Raw genomic sequence first — 17785 nt, 5'->3', positions numbered from 1 at the left:
TCTAGCATAGAGAACAGCTGAGTTTAAAACACTTCTGCGAGAAAACTATCAAATAGAGAGGGAAAAGCACATTTGAGAGGAGAAAACACAGTTTGAATAGAATAGCCTTTTTTTGTCATTGTACATCATGTATACCACAAAATTGGATGAGCTCTTAGTGCAAACAATACAGTAAAAAATATAAATAGTATCATAGAAAAAAACATGCATGTCCCACACTAATGACTGTCACATAGTTACTGTCCATACATACATATTACAAATGTATTGTAGAAAGTCTGTATGATCTGTATATGAAAGTTATGTAGTGTTTAGAAGTCTGACGGCACAGGGATAAAAACTGTTTTACAGCCTATTTGTCTGGCACAATGTAAAGGTAAGCATACACACAACTCTATATTCTGTGCTCACAAGTGTAACTTTTGCGCTCTCTAGTGGGACGTTTATGCGTGCAACATGTTGAAACCTGCAGTATTATTTTTCTTACCATGTGTTTTTGCATGCTCTCGTTTTGGCATTGCTCTAATGCCATAGTTACAAAGTCAGACACCTTGGGACTGTGGCTATTCTGCCAAGAAGAGGGCGGCCAGCAAAAATGACCCAATGCGTAAAACATTGATCAAGCAGGGGGTCATTGTCAGGACACCATGAAGAAAGTTGCTGCTTACTAAATCACACATTGCTGCTGAAGTTTGTCAAACAGCATATCATCATGAAAACATCATCCCAGTTAAAGGTAGAGTGGAGGAAACCTCCGGATTTGGGCCTGCTTTGCTGCATCAGGGCCTGGCCAGCTTGCAGTGATTAAGGGGATGATGTCTGTATGTCAGCTGAAACTCTGTAGATGTCAGGTGATGCAGCAGAAAACCATGAAATACAGTAATATCTCAGAGAACAAGAGATCCCCCACCTATGTTTATAGTTACACATCACGTGAGGCCTAGCATTCCTGCATGATGAAGGCATTGATGCAATGCACTGACCTGCCAGTTACCCAGACCCAGACTGAATTTCCACAGAGGTTGGATCAGCCTGTGATCTGTCTTTTCAACTTTTATTTTAAGTATGATTCTGAATCTAGACCTCCATGGGACAATGATTTTGATTTCCATTGATTTCATTCTTATGTTATTTTGTTCTCAACACATTCCACCATGTAACGAAAGATTTCAACTGGAAGATTTCATTCATCAAGATGTGTTCCATTCACCTTTTTTTTGCAGTGTAGTTACTTACTTCTTCTGATTATGAAGCTGTCATTCTGAAACCTTGTTTCAACTTTAATACTCCTGCAGGTCACTTTGAGTACCTGATTATGCCTTTCAGTTTGACCAATGCCCAGAACTCGCTCAATGATGTTTTGGGAGACACATTGAACAGATCAGTCTTTGTTTACCTTGATGATACACTCATCTTCTCCTATTTGGGACCAAGCATGTCTACCGTCATCAGTGTCTTCTCCAAAACCAGCTACTTGTGAACACACAGAAATGCAAGTTTCACTCATCTACTATGTCCTTTCTTGGTTTCAACGTTTCAGGTGGGAGCATCAAGATGGATCCATGGAAAGTCCTGGCCCTCACCCGATAACAACAAGCAGCTTCAAAGGTTCCTGGCATTTGCAAATTTCTACTGAAGCTTTATAAAAGGCTACAGCATGATCACTTTTTTTCCCATCAGCTCATATCAAGCAAACAGCAGTTAATTTTTTCTGACCCTTTGCCAGTCTGAGAGCCCACTTCACCTCTTACCAATTAGTTGTCGAGGTTGATGCTTCTGACACCAGTGTGGGGGCAGTCTTGTCACAATGGGCAGAGAAAGCTCAAAATGTTTCCCCTCTTGCTTGTGCCCCACTAAGCACAACTACGACTTCGGGGAACAGGAGGGGCTGGAACAACACCCTTTGTTGGTACTAACTGATCATAAGATCCTCAAGTATCCTGCCAGACATTGGTCACCTGTTGACCTGTCAATATTTGTCTGTTAAAGCAGTTCATCATCGGCAGGAATGTGCAGTGTGTTTCCCCAGTGCAGTGCTTTGTGTCTCTCGTATCTCTCCACTCTTGCAAATTTATAACTTTGTGTCCTCTCTCCTGTATTTATGTTTCCTCCTCTCTCTACTTTTCTGCAGGTATCCTTGGCCTTGGAGCTGTATGTTTCCAGTATGCAGTTACTGACCCTACCAACCTGCCCAATGTTTTTGCTGCTTCTTGTTGTTGTTGTTTTTTTTTTTTTTTCATTTTTCCACTCACTCCAACCAGTTGTGGCAGATGGCCACCCCACCTGAAATGAATTGAAATTGATCATGCGGCAGACACAGACTCCAGAGGCCATAATTTTGTCTGTTGCCGCCGGCAGCCATCTTGTGACAACTCACCTGTTGCACAATTTTCCCCTGTCTTCCTCCTCCGCGACTGCCTCTGCCAACTTCTGCGGATACCTGCGCTACAAACCTCGTAAACCAGCAGAGAAGAGTAAGCAGAGCTGTTTTATTAGTGTGTTTGGTTAGTCCAGTTACTCCAGTTTGCTGACTTAACTGTGTCTCCTCTGCAGATCCTGTTCCATCGCCACCTACTAGTCAGGAGGTTTGAAGTCAAAACCCCACCACCAACTCTCCATCCCCTTTTTCTTAGCACAATAAACTGTTTCAGACTTACTCACTAGTGTCAGTCTTTCCTTTCTTTGTCCAATAATTGCTCAAACCCTTATATTACAGAAAGCAATATTTCTAGACTGATAAAACCGTTTCTTTCATGTCTTTACTGAACACACCCATTAAACATACAGAGTACTGGTGAAAAAAGTAAGTAAAAGAGTGTTTTAATAAGTCCATGAAGATGCTCAGTCGCCCAGTTGAAGTTATCTGGAAGTTGAGTCATGACAACTGGCTTCCTCTTTGTTAGCTTGAAACAGTTCACTACTCATCCATTCTGCAGCTGGATAGTGTAGTGGTAAGATTGCTGCCCTCAATGTGGGACAACGGGGTTCTAAATTCCTCGCTGCAGCCTACCTCCAGCAGGGGTCCTCAGACCAGACCTCCTAACACTTACCCTGTCTTTACCTTGTACCTTGTAAGTCGCTTTGGATAAAAGTGTTTGACAAGTGACTAAATGTAAATCCATGTCGCTTCTTCAGTGTGAGGGTAGTTGGTTGGAGACCACACATCCTCCATGTTTGTTTCATTTCACATCTGCCTTGAATAGACTTGTTAGGTTAAACCTAAAGTCTTGTGCAATAGATACCAGCAATAGTAATACTGTGAAATGACGACGAGGTGTTCACACCAGGCGTTGTGCAGGACTAATCCACAGCCACAGGAAGCACTTACAGTATTTGAGGTTGTTGCAGCCAAAGGTAATTTGATTAAAATACTGTAGCTATTACTTTTCCACCATCACTCTGTATGTTTAATAGGTTAGATCAGATCAGATCACATTTTTAACATTGTAGTTTCACACATTGTTTTTAGGTTTAGGTTTTACAATGCAGTTCTCTGTTTTACAATAGGTCACATGTATAATCAAATCCAAAACTTTATCATTTTCACCATATCTATTTGTGGAAGGTAGACGAGCTGACAGAACGTAGGAAACCAGAAATACTTTGAAACAGTGAGGCATAAAACACAGAACTGATTTGATATTTAATGAGAAACAACAGCGCTGCAGGTTTTCATTGTGTATTTACATCAGTTGAAGACACTCCTAGACCTAATAGCAATGCATTGTGAGATATGTTAAGCATACAAGTGACAAAATGTGCAAGTAGTTATTTTCTATTTTGTAATAATAACCATGTGGAACAGATGTCCATGTATATTTTCATTTTTAAATAATATCTTTTAACATATAAATAGATGTACTATATTACAGTAGTAATGCTTGTAATGAGACAGAAATAAATCATAAATAATCTTAATGTAAATATATACCACATCACTTCAGTCAACATTAAAACACAAATTATAGGGCAGCATGTTTACGTCAACATACTGGTGTGCTAAGCTGACTGTTGATTCTACATACATAAATCTTAAGAAACTGTGGATAATTACAGATATTGGTGATATTTTGTTTTACTTTACATGAATTTGTTTATTCTAGCGTCCAGATGAGGTGACAGTCTTTGGCAGATTTTCATATCTATCTTTATGTTAGCAGACAATGTCAGAACAGTTTTTTTTTAAATCACACATAAGATGATACTGCACATGTGAACACAAGCCGTGGTAGTTGCAAAAATAAATACAAATACATACATACATCTTTCAAAACTTCAGCATTTCAGGTGGGAATGAATTTGGGAAAAGATCCATCATACCAGACATACGACAAATTAAAGTAGTTTTTCTGTTTCATATATATTAAGCAATTTCTTTAATCTCCAAAATGCATTACTGAGCAACACACTGACATCTTCACTTGGGATAAAATTAGTCTTTCATTCACTACACACTACATATTCTCGCATTTAAAGACACAATTAATAGTAATATACAGGTGAACGAGAGCACAACTATTTGGAGTTATCTCCTGAAGAAATAGAGAATTGCTGGTCTTCATGCTAAACTTTAATACTACACCAGTGCAGTATCTTCTTAACGTTGAAATTGTCAACCTAAAAATGAAGATCAAATCACAATATAGACTCTGCTAAAAAATCTGCATTGTTATTTTAAGCATATAAGTGACAGTATTAGTAACACTAAAGAGCCAGCCTTACTGACTGCACCTTTACCTAGCAGTTGCAATAGTTATTAACCAACAGGATACCAGATTAGATGGTCATCTATGGTGTAGTCCAGTGATGACTAAAATGTTATAATTTCTAACATCTAATGAACAGATGAATCTTTGATTCACACACATCAGTCCAAGCATGAAAGTTCAGCGTTGCCTTTCTGTAAAGTCTCGGTGAGATAGGTTATAATCATTACAAGGGACATCAGATACTTGACCAGTGTGGTCAAATTACAAATGAGGAAACCACATAATCTGCTTGCTATTCCATCACAGCATTTAAGGACAAAGCATGCACCTTGAACGCGTACGATTTCATTTGAACCTGTAGTGTTAGTGGGCACTTTCAGCTACAGGACATTAAAGGCAGCCAACAAGTTCTTTTTGATTGTTAACTGGAATATTAGGATGGTGAGTATATGGCCCAGTATGCAATGCTGCAGTTCCCTTAAGCAAAAATAAAGGCACCATTGATATTTTTCTGCACTGAAATATACTGTGAACCATTGCTACATACTAGTGTATGGCACTTTACCTACAAGACAAGAACACATTTGTACTTTTTTTCTTTATAAAACTCTTTATTCACTACATCACTAAAATAAAAGTTTCATTTTTCATTTATCTTTAAAAGTCTTTACACAGCAAATAATTTATAGAAAATAAAGGTTTAATAGTGATTCCTTTTTTTCCCTCAACATAAAGAACTTTCACACTTTACTCAGCAACTAGATCTTGTTTGGTGGTGGAGCTGGATGACTTGACTTGTACGTCATCATTTGGTGATACTGCGTTAGTCCTTCTGCTGTCCCCATGCAACAGGACTGTACTGCTATCTGTGGTAAGGAAGGGCATGTGTTCCCCCTGAGGCTCCTCTGATTTACTCATTACTACTATGCTGTCACCGCTGGACTCCACATTATGCAGCAAATGGCCATTGGCAACTCCTGCTCTCTTGTTGATATAGTCATTGATGCAGTTGCTTGTATTCATTTGCTTCTCAGGTGATGCTGAGACCATATGGTTAACAGCTTTGGTGTCACAGTCACCTATGGTTTGGTAGTTAACATTCTCTGTAGTAAACAGTGGGCTAGGTGGTAAGCTATGTGCCACATGGCCATGGTTGTAGTGGGCAGACGTCCTCTTCTGGCTTATAGACTTTTTAGACAACAGCAAGGGGCGCTCCTCCTCACCAGAGGGGCTTAAAGCCACTGAGGGGACCGAGATGGCTAGGCTGGACAGGGGGGCTGACATCTCTGATGGAGGAGACCCCGGAGTTGTAGGAGATGTCTGACACAATGGAGACAGCTGATTGGAGCTTGTCACCGCAGAAACAAACCTACAACAAAAAATAATTCCAAAAGGAGACTTTTTAGACATTTTGTTAGAAAGATGATAATGTGTTTTATAATCGCACCTCATCTTTACAATCATTGTCTGTTGGAATCAAATATGAAGCAAGTTAAATTGCCATTGATGTTACACAGCAAACACATAAAAGGTATTTTATTGCAGGGCTGTGGACAATAAATCCAGTAATCAATTGTCTAGCTCACTTATGTAAAGGTCAGGGGGGCTTGGAAACACATAGATCACCTCACTTCAATAGCTACATCAGCAGAATCATTCACCACTGCATTCATTGTCATGAAATGATGATGAAATGTTTACTTGTTCAGTTATGATGAAGTTATAAAGTTGTGCAGTAGAGAAGGGTTTCCGTGTCTTACAGAGAACAAAACAGTTACTGAGACCTAAAGCGTCATGTTGTCTTAACTTCACTACAGTCTCCACTGGCACCAGACACACCAACTATAGCTCTTGCTGTCTCCATGTGGAACTGCCCCAGCCCTGACATCTAGTTGTATTTTTAAGGAGGCGCATTGCAGCTTTCTAGATTGTGCAATGTGGATCAAAGTCACATTTTCACACAAAGGTCTCAGCATGTATCAATAGTACTGCTAATACTTTTAAATAAAGTCATAGCACAGTGGGAGAAGCTCGGAGGACTCTAGGGGTAAAAACACAGCAAACCGGCATCAAAGAACTAGCAGCAATTATTCGCACTCTTCACAGACAGTTTATAGCTACTCCAATCTAATCTAAGACCATCTAATTGGGTGAAAAGCCACTGACCGGGCCTGACTATTACCAATTGCACATCAAACACAAAAATAGTACAATTCACAGTCAGCCTGATGTTAATGAGTGGCTGGTTATAGTATAATATAGCTAGTTGATGGATTTGGGTATGAACATGATGGTATGTAGTCGATCATTTATAGTCATGATGAGTCATGATTATATAAATCACAACAAAAGTCATCTCAAGGCACCATGCAGTGATTTAAGAGCTTACAAAATATAATAATATAACTGTACTAGTGTAGTATAGTGCTCTGTAACCCATGCTATGGTAATGCTATATTACATTATATTAATATGCACTCCATTTCTGATAAACTTTAATGTGTGTTCTGTTTGGGCTCTGACAGCCAATAGAAAAACTGTGTCTAAACACTGTTTTCACACCTGTAGATGTTTTCTGGAAGTTGAACCATGGAAACTCCAGGAAACTTTTTTTCTGTTCCATATACTACTTATACTAGTAGGGTTAGTAGCAGCAAAATGTCTGCCAGTGCAAACGGTTTGTATTTTGTGGTTGCTCTGATCTTTACATATTGTTTTACCCACACTAGAACATGTCATCACATTTTTGGAGGAATAGAAGGCTAATGTGATAAAATATGCTTGACAATGTATGTATCCTGTGCATGGTCTTGTTTGTTCCCTTTTTTCTTTCTGCGCTCTGCTACTTCCTAATAATGGGTGCATTTCAACTCAACCAGTGCATTGCCTGTTAGTGCTGGTTGGCAATGCATACAATTCTGTAGAAATTCAGGTCACCTCATATAGTGCATGCCAGCAAGACTCCAACTATGCAATGAACAACAGGGTGGTTTTCCTGTCCATTGAATAAAAACTGAACAATTTCCGCAGGGACTAGGCTTTACCTAGTTAGCTGCAGGTTGGTTTTATACAATATTATAGAAAGAATTTCAGCAGGCAAAGTCTTATGATGGGTTTCTGCCCATTCTGTAAACATAAGCTCTTGACCAACTTGCAGTCATTCAGCCAATCAGCCATTTGCTACCCCAAGCCAGTTAATTAGAACTAAGGAAACCTTTCAGATGAAGAACTTCAATCAAGTCCAGTTGCCACCAAATAGCATTTCTGGTATAATCATGACTCTATAAACATCAAAAGTGTTACAGTGCTGTGAAAAATTTGCCACTCTCTTGATTTTTTGTGGTTAATAACAGTTAATTTTTGATTTAGAAAGCGGGGGGCAATTACTTATTCACAAAGTGCCAGTAAGATTTGAACTTTTTTCATATTAACAAATAAAATCATCATTTAAAAACTGTATTTACATTACATTTTGTATTTAGTCAGGTTATCTTTGTGTAATATTCCAGTTTGTTTGATGATCTGAATCATTTAAGTTTGACAAATATGCAAAAACTAAGATGCAAGATTTAATGGTAGTTCTCCTTGTGATGAGGACTGTTGTTGTACTTCCAGGTATCAGAGGACATAGTTGGTTTTCAACATTTGCTTCTGTAAAGACTTGTGTACTTTTTCTAGTGTGTTTGGAATCATCGTCATGTTTGACATTTTCTCTCCTGATAAGCTTGTCATTGGTCATCTTTTCAAGTTGTATTTGAGTTTACAAACCTGCATTCACAGTATATCTGTAAATGTCATCTTCCCTACAATATTTGCACCCATGCAGACCCAAATTAGCCTAACAATCTCAATTTCTAACAATCAAAAGGTTTTACGATTGGCACTTTGCAGTCACTGTCCTGGTCACGTCCACCAAAAAACATATAGGATCTTATTTGATCCAAACAAATTCAGCTGACCAAAGAACATGTTTTTGACATTCTTTGTTATTTCACATACAGATTTCCTAAACTGCTCAAGCAGACCAGGTGAGGGACCTGGGAAATCAGTTAGTTCCATAAGGGATGGTTACAGTCACTTGATGAATGTACTGTGTGAGTATCATCCACTGAGCACTGCAGCAGTAGAGGAATATATAAATTATTTCTCCATCAGTGACCCCCTATTCTTTCATATAATGTTTGTATTTGCAGATGTTAAAAAGTAAGAGCTGGCAGTGTTTTTTGATTTGTCTTAGCTAGAATAGCAATTGTCAGCATGTGCACCACATGTATTAGATTAAGTCTTAAATTAGGATAATTGAATAATATACCAGCACCTTCCTCTGAGTATATTAAAGTTAAATATTAAAATAAATCAATTGGTTACCTTGTGCTTTAAGGCAAGTCTCTGTCAGAGTTGAGTGTGTCTTGGCACATCTTTGTTTGAACACTTAAGTCTCTGGTGCCATCGGTGGCATTCAGACGACCCCGGCCGCTCTGTGTGACTCGTTGGCTCTTCTCCACCAATGACATCACAGAGACAGACTCAGTGTCAGACAGTACACTGTTGCTCCAGTCATTACTCCAGCTGCAGAGACAGGGAGGGGTCGTTTACATGGTGACAGGTTTCAGACAGGTCACTAAACCCTCATGCTATAAATACATTGTTGGTCAGATTTGTTTCATTTTGCTTGTAGTCTGCATGGATTTAAAGTATAGTCTGAAATGTGTGTACATTAAGCAAATCTTTATTTAATTAATTATTTACATATGTTTTATAACATCTAGTTTTACAGAAGATGAAATAATAAATAATCCACTGGTTTCCTATAATTTATTCTTCAACCTCCACACAAAAGGATGTCATTGTGGATCTGGCAGATGATAGCTCGCACTAAGTTGAATTAACAGTTGTAAACAGGTTAAAGAACCTATGGTTTTGTTTTCTTTGTGTTTTCTCTGTTTAACTATATGCAGTGTATTTAATTTATTATTATTTAGTCTGTGTATTTGTGTATTTGTACTTGCTTGCTTTACATGCATAAATAGCTGCTGTATATCTGGGAAAGAATTAGTTGCTTGTTTCATTCATATACTGCACAGAAATTAGATTTTTAAAATAGCACTTAATTTGTTACAGATAGCACCACTATAAAATGTAACCCAAACAACCACTATCATAAGGTAACTAAAGTTGTGAACTACACTGTTGCCAGTCTAAGATTATGACCTATGTGGGCATTGTTCTGAGGGAATGTTTACTGGGAAGAGAAGGTTGAATTAATTTATGATTCTTTATGGAACTGTGTAAATTGTTTTCATTTCATCTTTCTCCAGCCAGACTGTCTTGTTTATATTTGAAGTAGAAACTGTAAAATTATCATAACGCAATGTGCACATAAGCCCAGGAGATATAAATGGTGTTTTGCAAGTATAACCACTGAAATTGCAGTTAAGGTGCACATTGTTAATACAATTAGAAACTACAGAAAGAAGAGATGCCTGTTGCCTTCACATGTCATGACCCGATGTGACTATGAGTCACCAGAGTAAACTAGAAGTTGTAAAGAAAGTAGCTGTAGGTGCAAGTGCAAAAAGGGCTGGTCGAAGGTGAATATACACTGCCCGTCCAGAAAAAAGTCTGGGTTTAACTAAGCAAATAGGTAAGAGCCTCCCATTGGATAATTACTGCATGAATGATTATGTTTCAGCTGGCAACAAGTTATTTAACTCTAACTGATGCAGTGAGCAGCTTCTAATTTCTTAAACAATCATGTCTGAGGACACATCCTATAGTTGTGGAAAAGATGTTAATCTATTTCAGAAGGGTCAAATTATTGGCATCAAGCAAAGAAAACATCTAAGGAGATTGAAGAAACTACTAAAACTGGTTAAGAACTGTCCAATGGAAGAAGGTCATGTGGTCTGATGAGTCCAGATTTACCCTGTTCCAGAGTGAAGGGCGCAGCAGGTTAAGAAGAGAGGCGGGTGAAGTGATGCACCCATCATGTCTAGTGCCTACTGTACAAGCCTGTGGGGGCAGTGCTATGATCTGGGGTTGCTGCAGTTGGTCAGGTCTAGGTTCAGCAACATTATGTGCCTAAAGAATGAGGTCAGCTGACTACCTGAATATACTGAATGATCAAGTTATTCCATTAATACATTTTTTTCTTCCCTAATGGTATGGGCATATTCCAAGATGACAATACCAGGATTCATCAGGTCATATTGTGAAAGAGTGGTTCAGGGAGCATGACACATCATTTTCACACATTGATTGTCACCACAAAGTCCAGACCTTAACCCCATTAAGAATCTTTGGGATGTGCTGGAGAAGGCTTTGAGCAGTGGTCCAACTCTCCTATCATCAATACAAGATCTTGACAAAAAATGAATGCGGCTCTGAAAGGGAATAAATGTTGTGACATTGCAGAAGCTTATGGAAACGATGCCATGGTGAATGCATGTAATCACAGCTAAAGGCGGTCCAACAAAATATTAGAGTGTGTGCTTTTTTTTGGAGAGGCTGGGTAAAAACACTCACAGTATCACTAATCTAAGCTTATCACAGTGAGTTATGCCTGCAAATGCTCAACAAATAGAGAAAATAAGACCATAAAGGACCAGAAATCTGCAGCCTCCCACTGGGAGGATGTTTTCATGTTGGTATGTACATAATTATGCAAGTTCAACCTTTGTTTCATTACATATTCCTAGTAGTGCTTTATAAAGTCAAACTTGGTAAATGTAGTTTTTTTTTTTTTTTTTTTTCAGATAGGTTCCTTTGTTATGTCCTACCATGGACATCATTAATGTACCATGATTTGTGATGGCTTGTGAACAAACATGTTAACCAGCTCCAGTGATGGCACAGCCCTGGCAAGGACAGAATAATATAAGCGAAATGTTTTTTCCAATAACTGCAACAAAACGTGAGGTAAGACCTCCTTGCATTTAGATAATCCATTTACTACTACTAATAAATGTATTTATAGGGTACCTTTCTAAACGTGCTTCACATAAGAAACAAAAAACACAGGTACCCCAACAAATTCAACCCTGAGCAAGCACTAGGCAAACAGTGGAGAGGATAAACTCCCTTTAGAGGAAGAAGCCTCCAGCAGAACCAGGCTTAAGTTAGTTATTAAATTAGTTAATCTACCTCAACCAGTTGGGGTGAGGGAAACAACAAACATTAAAACAATAAACTAAATTAACAACTACAACATCAGTCTTCAACATCAGTTCCAAAGAATAGATGAGGGAAACTCAATCACATGAATCAAAGGTAACAGGAAGTCATACTACATTATGAGTCTTCCCTGTTTAAAGGAGGCTCATGTAGATGTATTTTTTAAGGAGAGATTTAAAAGATGTTACTGAGTCAGCTGATCTTATTTCCTTAGGTAAGTCGTTCCAGAGTTTGCGTAGTCTAACTGCAAAAACTCTGTCATCTCTAGTTTTCATTCTAACATTAGGGACATATAGAAGAGCTCAGGCCATGTGCAGGTTCATAAGGCTTTAACAGCTGGGACATATAGCTGGAGGAAAGGCCATGCAGGGCTTTAAAAGTTATTAATGAAATCTGAAAATCAATCCTAAAACATACTGGCAGCCAGTGTAAGGAAGCTAAGACAGGATGTTCATATTTTCTTTTTCTAGAGTCTTGCAGCTGAGTTCTGAACAATCTAAAAAACATGTCTGAGCAAGCTTTGTGACATGATGCTCAAAGTTTTACTACTGAACCAGATGCCAAGACTTTTTGCAGCAACTTTAGAGTTTTCTAAAAGAGAATCACAAGAGAGTTTGGCATGTTTTAGTGGTGATAAGAACTATTTCTGTTTTGTTAGAATTCAGCTGCAAGAAATTCTGAGCCATCCAATTTTTTATCTCATTTATATGCTCATATAAGGAACTCCTGTGCTCAGAGACAGGAACAGTACAGCTGAGTGTCATCAGCATACCAATGGAAAGAAACACCACCTTGTGGGACTGTGTACTTTACAGGAGAAAAGGATGACTTGCAATTATTATTGTAAACACAAAACAATCTATTGGACAGGTATGAAGAGAACCAGCCCAGTGCTTCATTTGTCCAACAAAATGTGCAGCACTAAGATCAAGGAGGACAAGAACAGAGCACATAGCAGCATCAGAAGCCAACAGTCACCTTTAGTAGGGCGGTCTCTGTGTTGTGATGTTTCTGAAACCAGATTCAAAATTGGAACTAAAAAATGTCATAGTTATCTGCAGCTAGGAACAAGTGTTTGGACATGTACTTTTCTAAAATCTTAGATATGAAAGGTAGTTTGGACTGTAGTTTTTAAGGAGCAACGGATCTGGTCCAGGTTTTTTCAAAAGAGCTTGCACACATGGAATTTTAAAATAATCTGGGACATATCCAGCAGACAGAGAAGTATTGAAAATATTCAGAGGAGAAGAGCAAGCTAATCAAAAACAGAGATCAAGAGCTTTGTTGGAATGACATCAACTGGTCTAGAAGATGGTTTCATACCCAAGACAGTTTGTAGTAACTCAGACAAGGACGTGGGAGGAAACTGGCTTAACTAACGATGTTAGTTGATCTAAATGATCAACAGTCTGAAATAAAAACTTAGGATTGTGGAGATGAGTAGTGATCATATCTGAGAAGTGTTTAGCTCTGGCATTCTTTGTGAGTTACACCTGCTCCTCCCATGATGACAACTGGTCACAGGTGTGTTATCCAGAGGTGATGCAGAATGAACAGGACAAGAAGATGAGAGAACCCTTGAGTGTGTGTGTGTGGGGGGGGGGGGGGATCACAGAACAGGGACACGTGGTGAGAGGAGCAAATCCCTGAGGTGAAGGTGGAGGAAAAAGATCTCCAGGTGTTAAGTGGAGGGTCAGTCAGTCGTGAGGAGTATACTGACTGGTGTGCTGCATATAAGCAGCAAGCATGTGGCTGAACTCTTCCAGTTCAGTGAGGGTCGATACAAAAAGTTAGCAATACATCCAAGACTTAAAGGCTGACTGGAGCTCCACCGACCCGGAGCTTGGGAGCCCATCACACTCTCCTTCACATCACAAGAATTACAAGAATGTCTAACTCCCCAACTTCCACATATGAACTCATCAGACGACCCCTGACACCCCTTTTATAAAAACTATAAAGTTAGATTAGATTGTCATTGTTCTGACATGACTCCTTCAATTACCTCAGTTTATAACAATCCTGGGAATGTTACACAGGACCCCACTATCATCAGCAAAAGACCCTCTACTCAAACCTATAGAAAAAGTTCAGAGGAAGCTTAGCATCCTCACCTGCACTGACAAAAAGTCAACATGCTCTTCACTTGATGTGCAACAAAAAATGTCTGGAACCAAACAGCTTTCTGGCCAAGTTGTACAAACTCCCATGTTCTTCACATTGATAACAGAAGTTTTGAACAAACCTAATGCTCAACCCTAACCACACAAATTTAAAAAGCAAAGAGCTGACACAGTTCTCAAGTTACCATTCATTAATAGATACAGACATAAACACGAAGAAGGAATCCTTAGTTCAATCACTTGCAGTATGCCCATCAATCATTCTTGTTTTATTAAATTAGAGTTATTCCTTACCTTTGGCTGGAGATATGGGTAAGTGTTGTGGGTTCATGCGCAGATAAGGCATATTTGCTAGTGGAGAAGGTAGTTTCTGTCTCCTTCTCAGCTGCATGCTGTGCAGACATCCCATTACATTGCTATAAAAAGAGTAGGAAACAGCAACAATTAATTAGAGAAAAAAGTATTTATTGCTTTTTATTTTATATCAGTGAACAAAAACATACATTCATAAGTTGCAAGTCTCGAAGAGGCATGTTAGAAATCTGACGTCCTCTGGCTGAGTTGGAGCCAGTGCCAGAATTGGTATTGTTGTGTCTCTTATTTCTCAGGCTCTGCCTCAGACGGTCATGGAGCTTCTTTCTCTGCTTCCTGTTTGTGAAGAAACAGGCTACATTGTGAGTAGGTTTTGATAATATCTGGACCACAAGTCTAAGGGGAGAGTACCAAGTGTAAAAAAAAGGGATACATTAACCCATATTTCATTTAATGTTATTATGCCTTGACTGTATTAATGAAGTAATGTATTTTTTTATGTATTGAGCCAGTACAAAATACACTCCATGACACTGTCACAATGTCCATTAGCATCACAGAATTCCCAGGCTTTCCTCAACTCTATGAAATGATTTCACCATGTACTGTGTTTTCCTGTATACCTGTTTTGTTATATTCAGCCCAGTCAGATATATTAGCCTATTGCTGGCTCTACTACACAAGTTTCCTATAAGGCATCTTAGATGATAAAAAGAGTGTTATGGAGTAGTCTAGATCAGGCTAGCAAATTACCAAAAACAAATTATGAATTATTTAATCATTCTAATACCTATTCTTTCCTTAAAGACCTTTTGTCTGTTTTTTTTTTGTTTTTTTTTTTTTGTCTGTTTTTCTCTATAACTAAAATGTTTCCTGATCTCCTTTTGTATTGTTGTTATTTTTTGTCAGGTACTAAGTTTTAAGTTTAAAACTAAGGCATAATCCAGCTTTTTTAAAAGTGTGTTTTACTTGATATTAATATATGAAGTCCTTAGTGTGTGGGATTTGGGGTTTTTGTGGCACTATTGAATGTTGTAACAAGATCAGGGAGTGTACCTTTAAGTTATAAACTAAAACATAAAAATGTGACATGAATTACTTTGTTTTGCAGTAGGCAACCACACACATGATCCCAACGACTAGGAGTGCAATGCAGATTCCTGTTATTGTTAAAATACGTTTCTGATACAGCTCCTCAGCTTCTGAAAAAGAGGACAGTCCACTCTTAAAACTGGGTCTACAACACACACACAGACACACACAAACATATACAGGAAAACTATAAACCCAAACAATAAGTAGGTCCAAATGCTGCCTTGCAATAGAGGTCATTAGCTACTATGACTAAAGTGACTAATTAAACTCTTTATCCAGATACGGTCGTTATGACTGATTGTGGTTACTTAGACTTCTTTTTTTTACTTCTAAATTATTTTAGTGAAATTGGTTAAATTCTTAAGTTGGTGATTTAGGATTGCACTTCTATAAAGTTGGGGGACTTGTGAATGGCAGATGGTAAAAGAACAGTCAGACAAGGAGATTTCCTGACTTTAGTTTGTCAAATTCCAAAACACTGGATCCTACACACAGACATCAGTGCTATTTTCTCTGACTTGAAATCTTTGTCATTGTGTTTTCATGTTGACTGAAAACCCAACCAGTATACTGTATTGTCCAGTTGCAGGTTCATTTGTATGAGAGTATGTCAACCATTAATCAAGAGTCAGTAAGGAAATTGCAAAGATGTATTTGAGATCCTCTTAAAACTGTACAGCTCTCCTTTACATGGGAATCCTTATCAAAAATAAAAACATATGACATAAATATAATCAGCCGATATATTGACATCAGAAATTTCTATTTCCAAAGGTCCAATACTGGTATTGGCACCTGTTCTATGTCTACACAACTCTCCTCAGCAATAATTTTTTGACCAACACAAATTTACTGCAAGTTACACTTGCTTCTGAGAACAGGTTTGCTCTTCCACAGACTAGAGAGCCAGCATGGAGCCACATCATTACATAATCATATAGGTCGGCATATATCTCACAGCAACGCTCACGCCAAGCACAACAACAAGCACTACTATGTCTCTGTAGAAGCATTTGCGAGACTGCACCGGCATCCAAACATGACTAGTCCAACGCACTTGCACTGCTTGATGTGATCACTATGGACAATGATTACATTCAGTAAGCCTTTGTTAGCTTTAGGCCTTCACTTACTGAACAAGCATGAACCACATTGGTATTAGTTACACTGCAGTTAAACAAATCTAATAAATGACCCACTTATTTCTGTTGTAACAGTAAAGCTTTGGTTGATCTTGTTGGTTAGCTTATGATGGTTCTTGGTTCTAGACCAACAAGGAATTGCTGCCAGTCTGGAACTGATTTTCCTGACCAACCAATTAGCAGTGCAAATGAGAAGAACTGGTTCAAAATGAAGCAATGGCTCCAAACCAGCCCTTGGACTGGCTTGGAGGAAAAGGGTTGAAAGAGAAATTACTCTAACATCCAATATTTTTCAATTTTGCAGGCTAATTTTATATTAACACATAACAAAGCTTACATGCATATCGCATACCAAGTGGTTTTTCCAACATTCAATAGTTAATGTGGACTTGACTTGCAATATATTTCACAGTCTACTTAAAATGCCCTTTGGCCGGCCATGGAGGAACAGAACCCAACTGCACTAAGTAGTTCTAAAGATAGCCTAGTTCTAAGAGCAAGTTAATAACACACATTGGGCAGATACTAGAAGGATATAAGGAACAGTTGGAAACATAGACAACATCTGGTAAAGGTGGTAACAGAAAGGCAGATGGCAGAAGATGGCTTTAGAAGGACAGTGATGGTGTGCTCTTGTTACATGCTGAACACTGGTTGCAACAGAAAATGCAGGGAGGAGAGCTGAAGGGATGTGAACATACAGCATCAGGAATGTGCAGCCCCTCTGGCTTATTTAGTGCACTCAAGTAAGTCAGCAGCATTTGGACTGCTTACCTCAATCAAAATGTGGCATCAACACAATAGGTTGCAGATACACCATGCTTGCTGATGTTGGTGTTGGTGTTATTTTTGATTGCTAAAATGTGTGGAATGTAATATCTGATTTATGCATATGGTCAAGGCTGTATGATCCCTTCATCTGGCATGAGAAAACTAGCTTTATTAGAGGGTTTTAGCTTACAGTCTTACATCTGCAAACTAGGAGGAAGGAACAATCCATACCCATAAATTCAATCCCAAGATGTTCTGTCAGTGCAGAAAGGTGGCAAAAAAAGAAATTGTATTTTTCAGTTGATGTTTGTAGACTTTCATTTGTGTTTTTTTAAGATAAAAGAGTAAAATCTCTCATGTATTAATGATAACACAAGTGATTATACAGAAATGTGAATAATGTCAGTTTATGTAGATTTAAACATTGTAGACCTCTCACATCTCACATTTACCCTACAGG

The 17785-nt window shown here is 38.4% G+C and overlaps 1 protein-coding gene across 6 annotated transcripts in view; it reads right to left on the bottom strand.

Moving 5' to 3' along the window:
• Positions 1-3505: 3505 nt before the first annotated feature.
• The window catches only part of nrg1 (neuregulin 1), a 31718-nt gene continuing 17438 nt past the window's right edge, over positions 3506-17785 (bottom strand). For 3 of the 6 annotated variants that reach the window (XM_026339568.1, XM_026339570.1, XM_026339569.1), the window contains exons 5-8: positions 15417-15519; positions 14509-14653; positions 14300-14421; positions 3506-6078 (exon numbers count right to left, since the gene is read on the bottom strand). In XM_026339568.1, coding sequence (XP_026195353.1) covers positions 5457-6078; positions 14300-14421; positions 14509-14653; positions 15417-15519 — 992 coding nt within the window. In that variant the 3' untranslated portion in view covers positions 3506-5456. Of the gene's footprint in view, positions 6079-9077; positions 9279-14299; positions 14422-14508; positions 14654-15416; positions 15520-17785 lie in introns of all 6 variants that reach the window. The other 3 variants (XM_026339574.1, XM_026339575.1, XM_026339571.1) reach the window with 2 other exon arrangements.

This window comes from Anabas testudineus, chromosome 22 (assembly GCF_900324465.2).
Source record: "Anabas testudineus chromosome 22, fAnaTes1.2, whole genome shotgun sequence".
In the NCBI taxonomy this organism is placed as follows: Eukaryota; Metazoa; Chordata; class Actinopteri; order Anabantiformes; family Anabantidae; genus Anabas; species Anabas testudineus.
The sequence above is the reverse complement of the archived record's forward strand: the minus strand, read 5'-3'. Positions and strand labels throughout refer to the sequence as shown.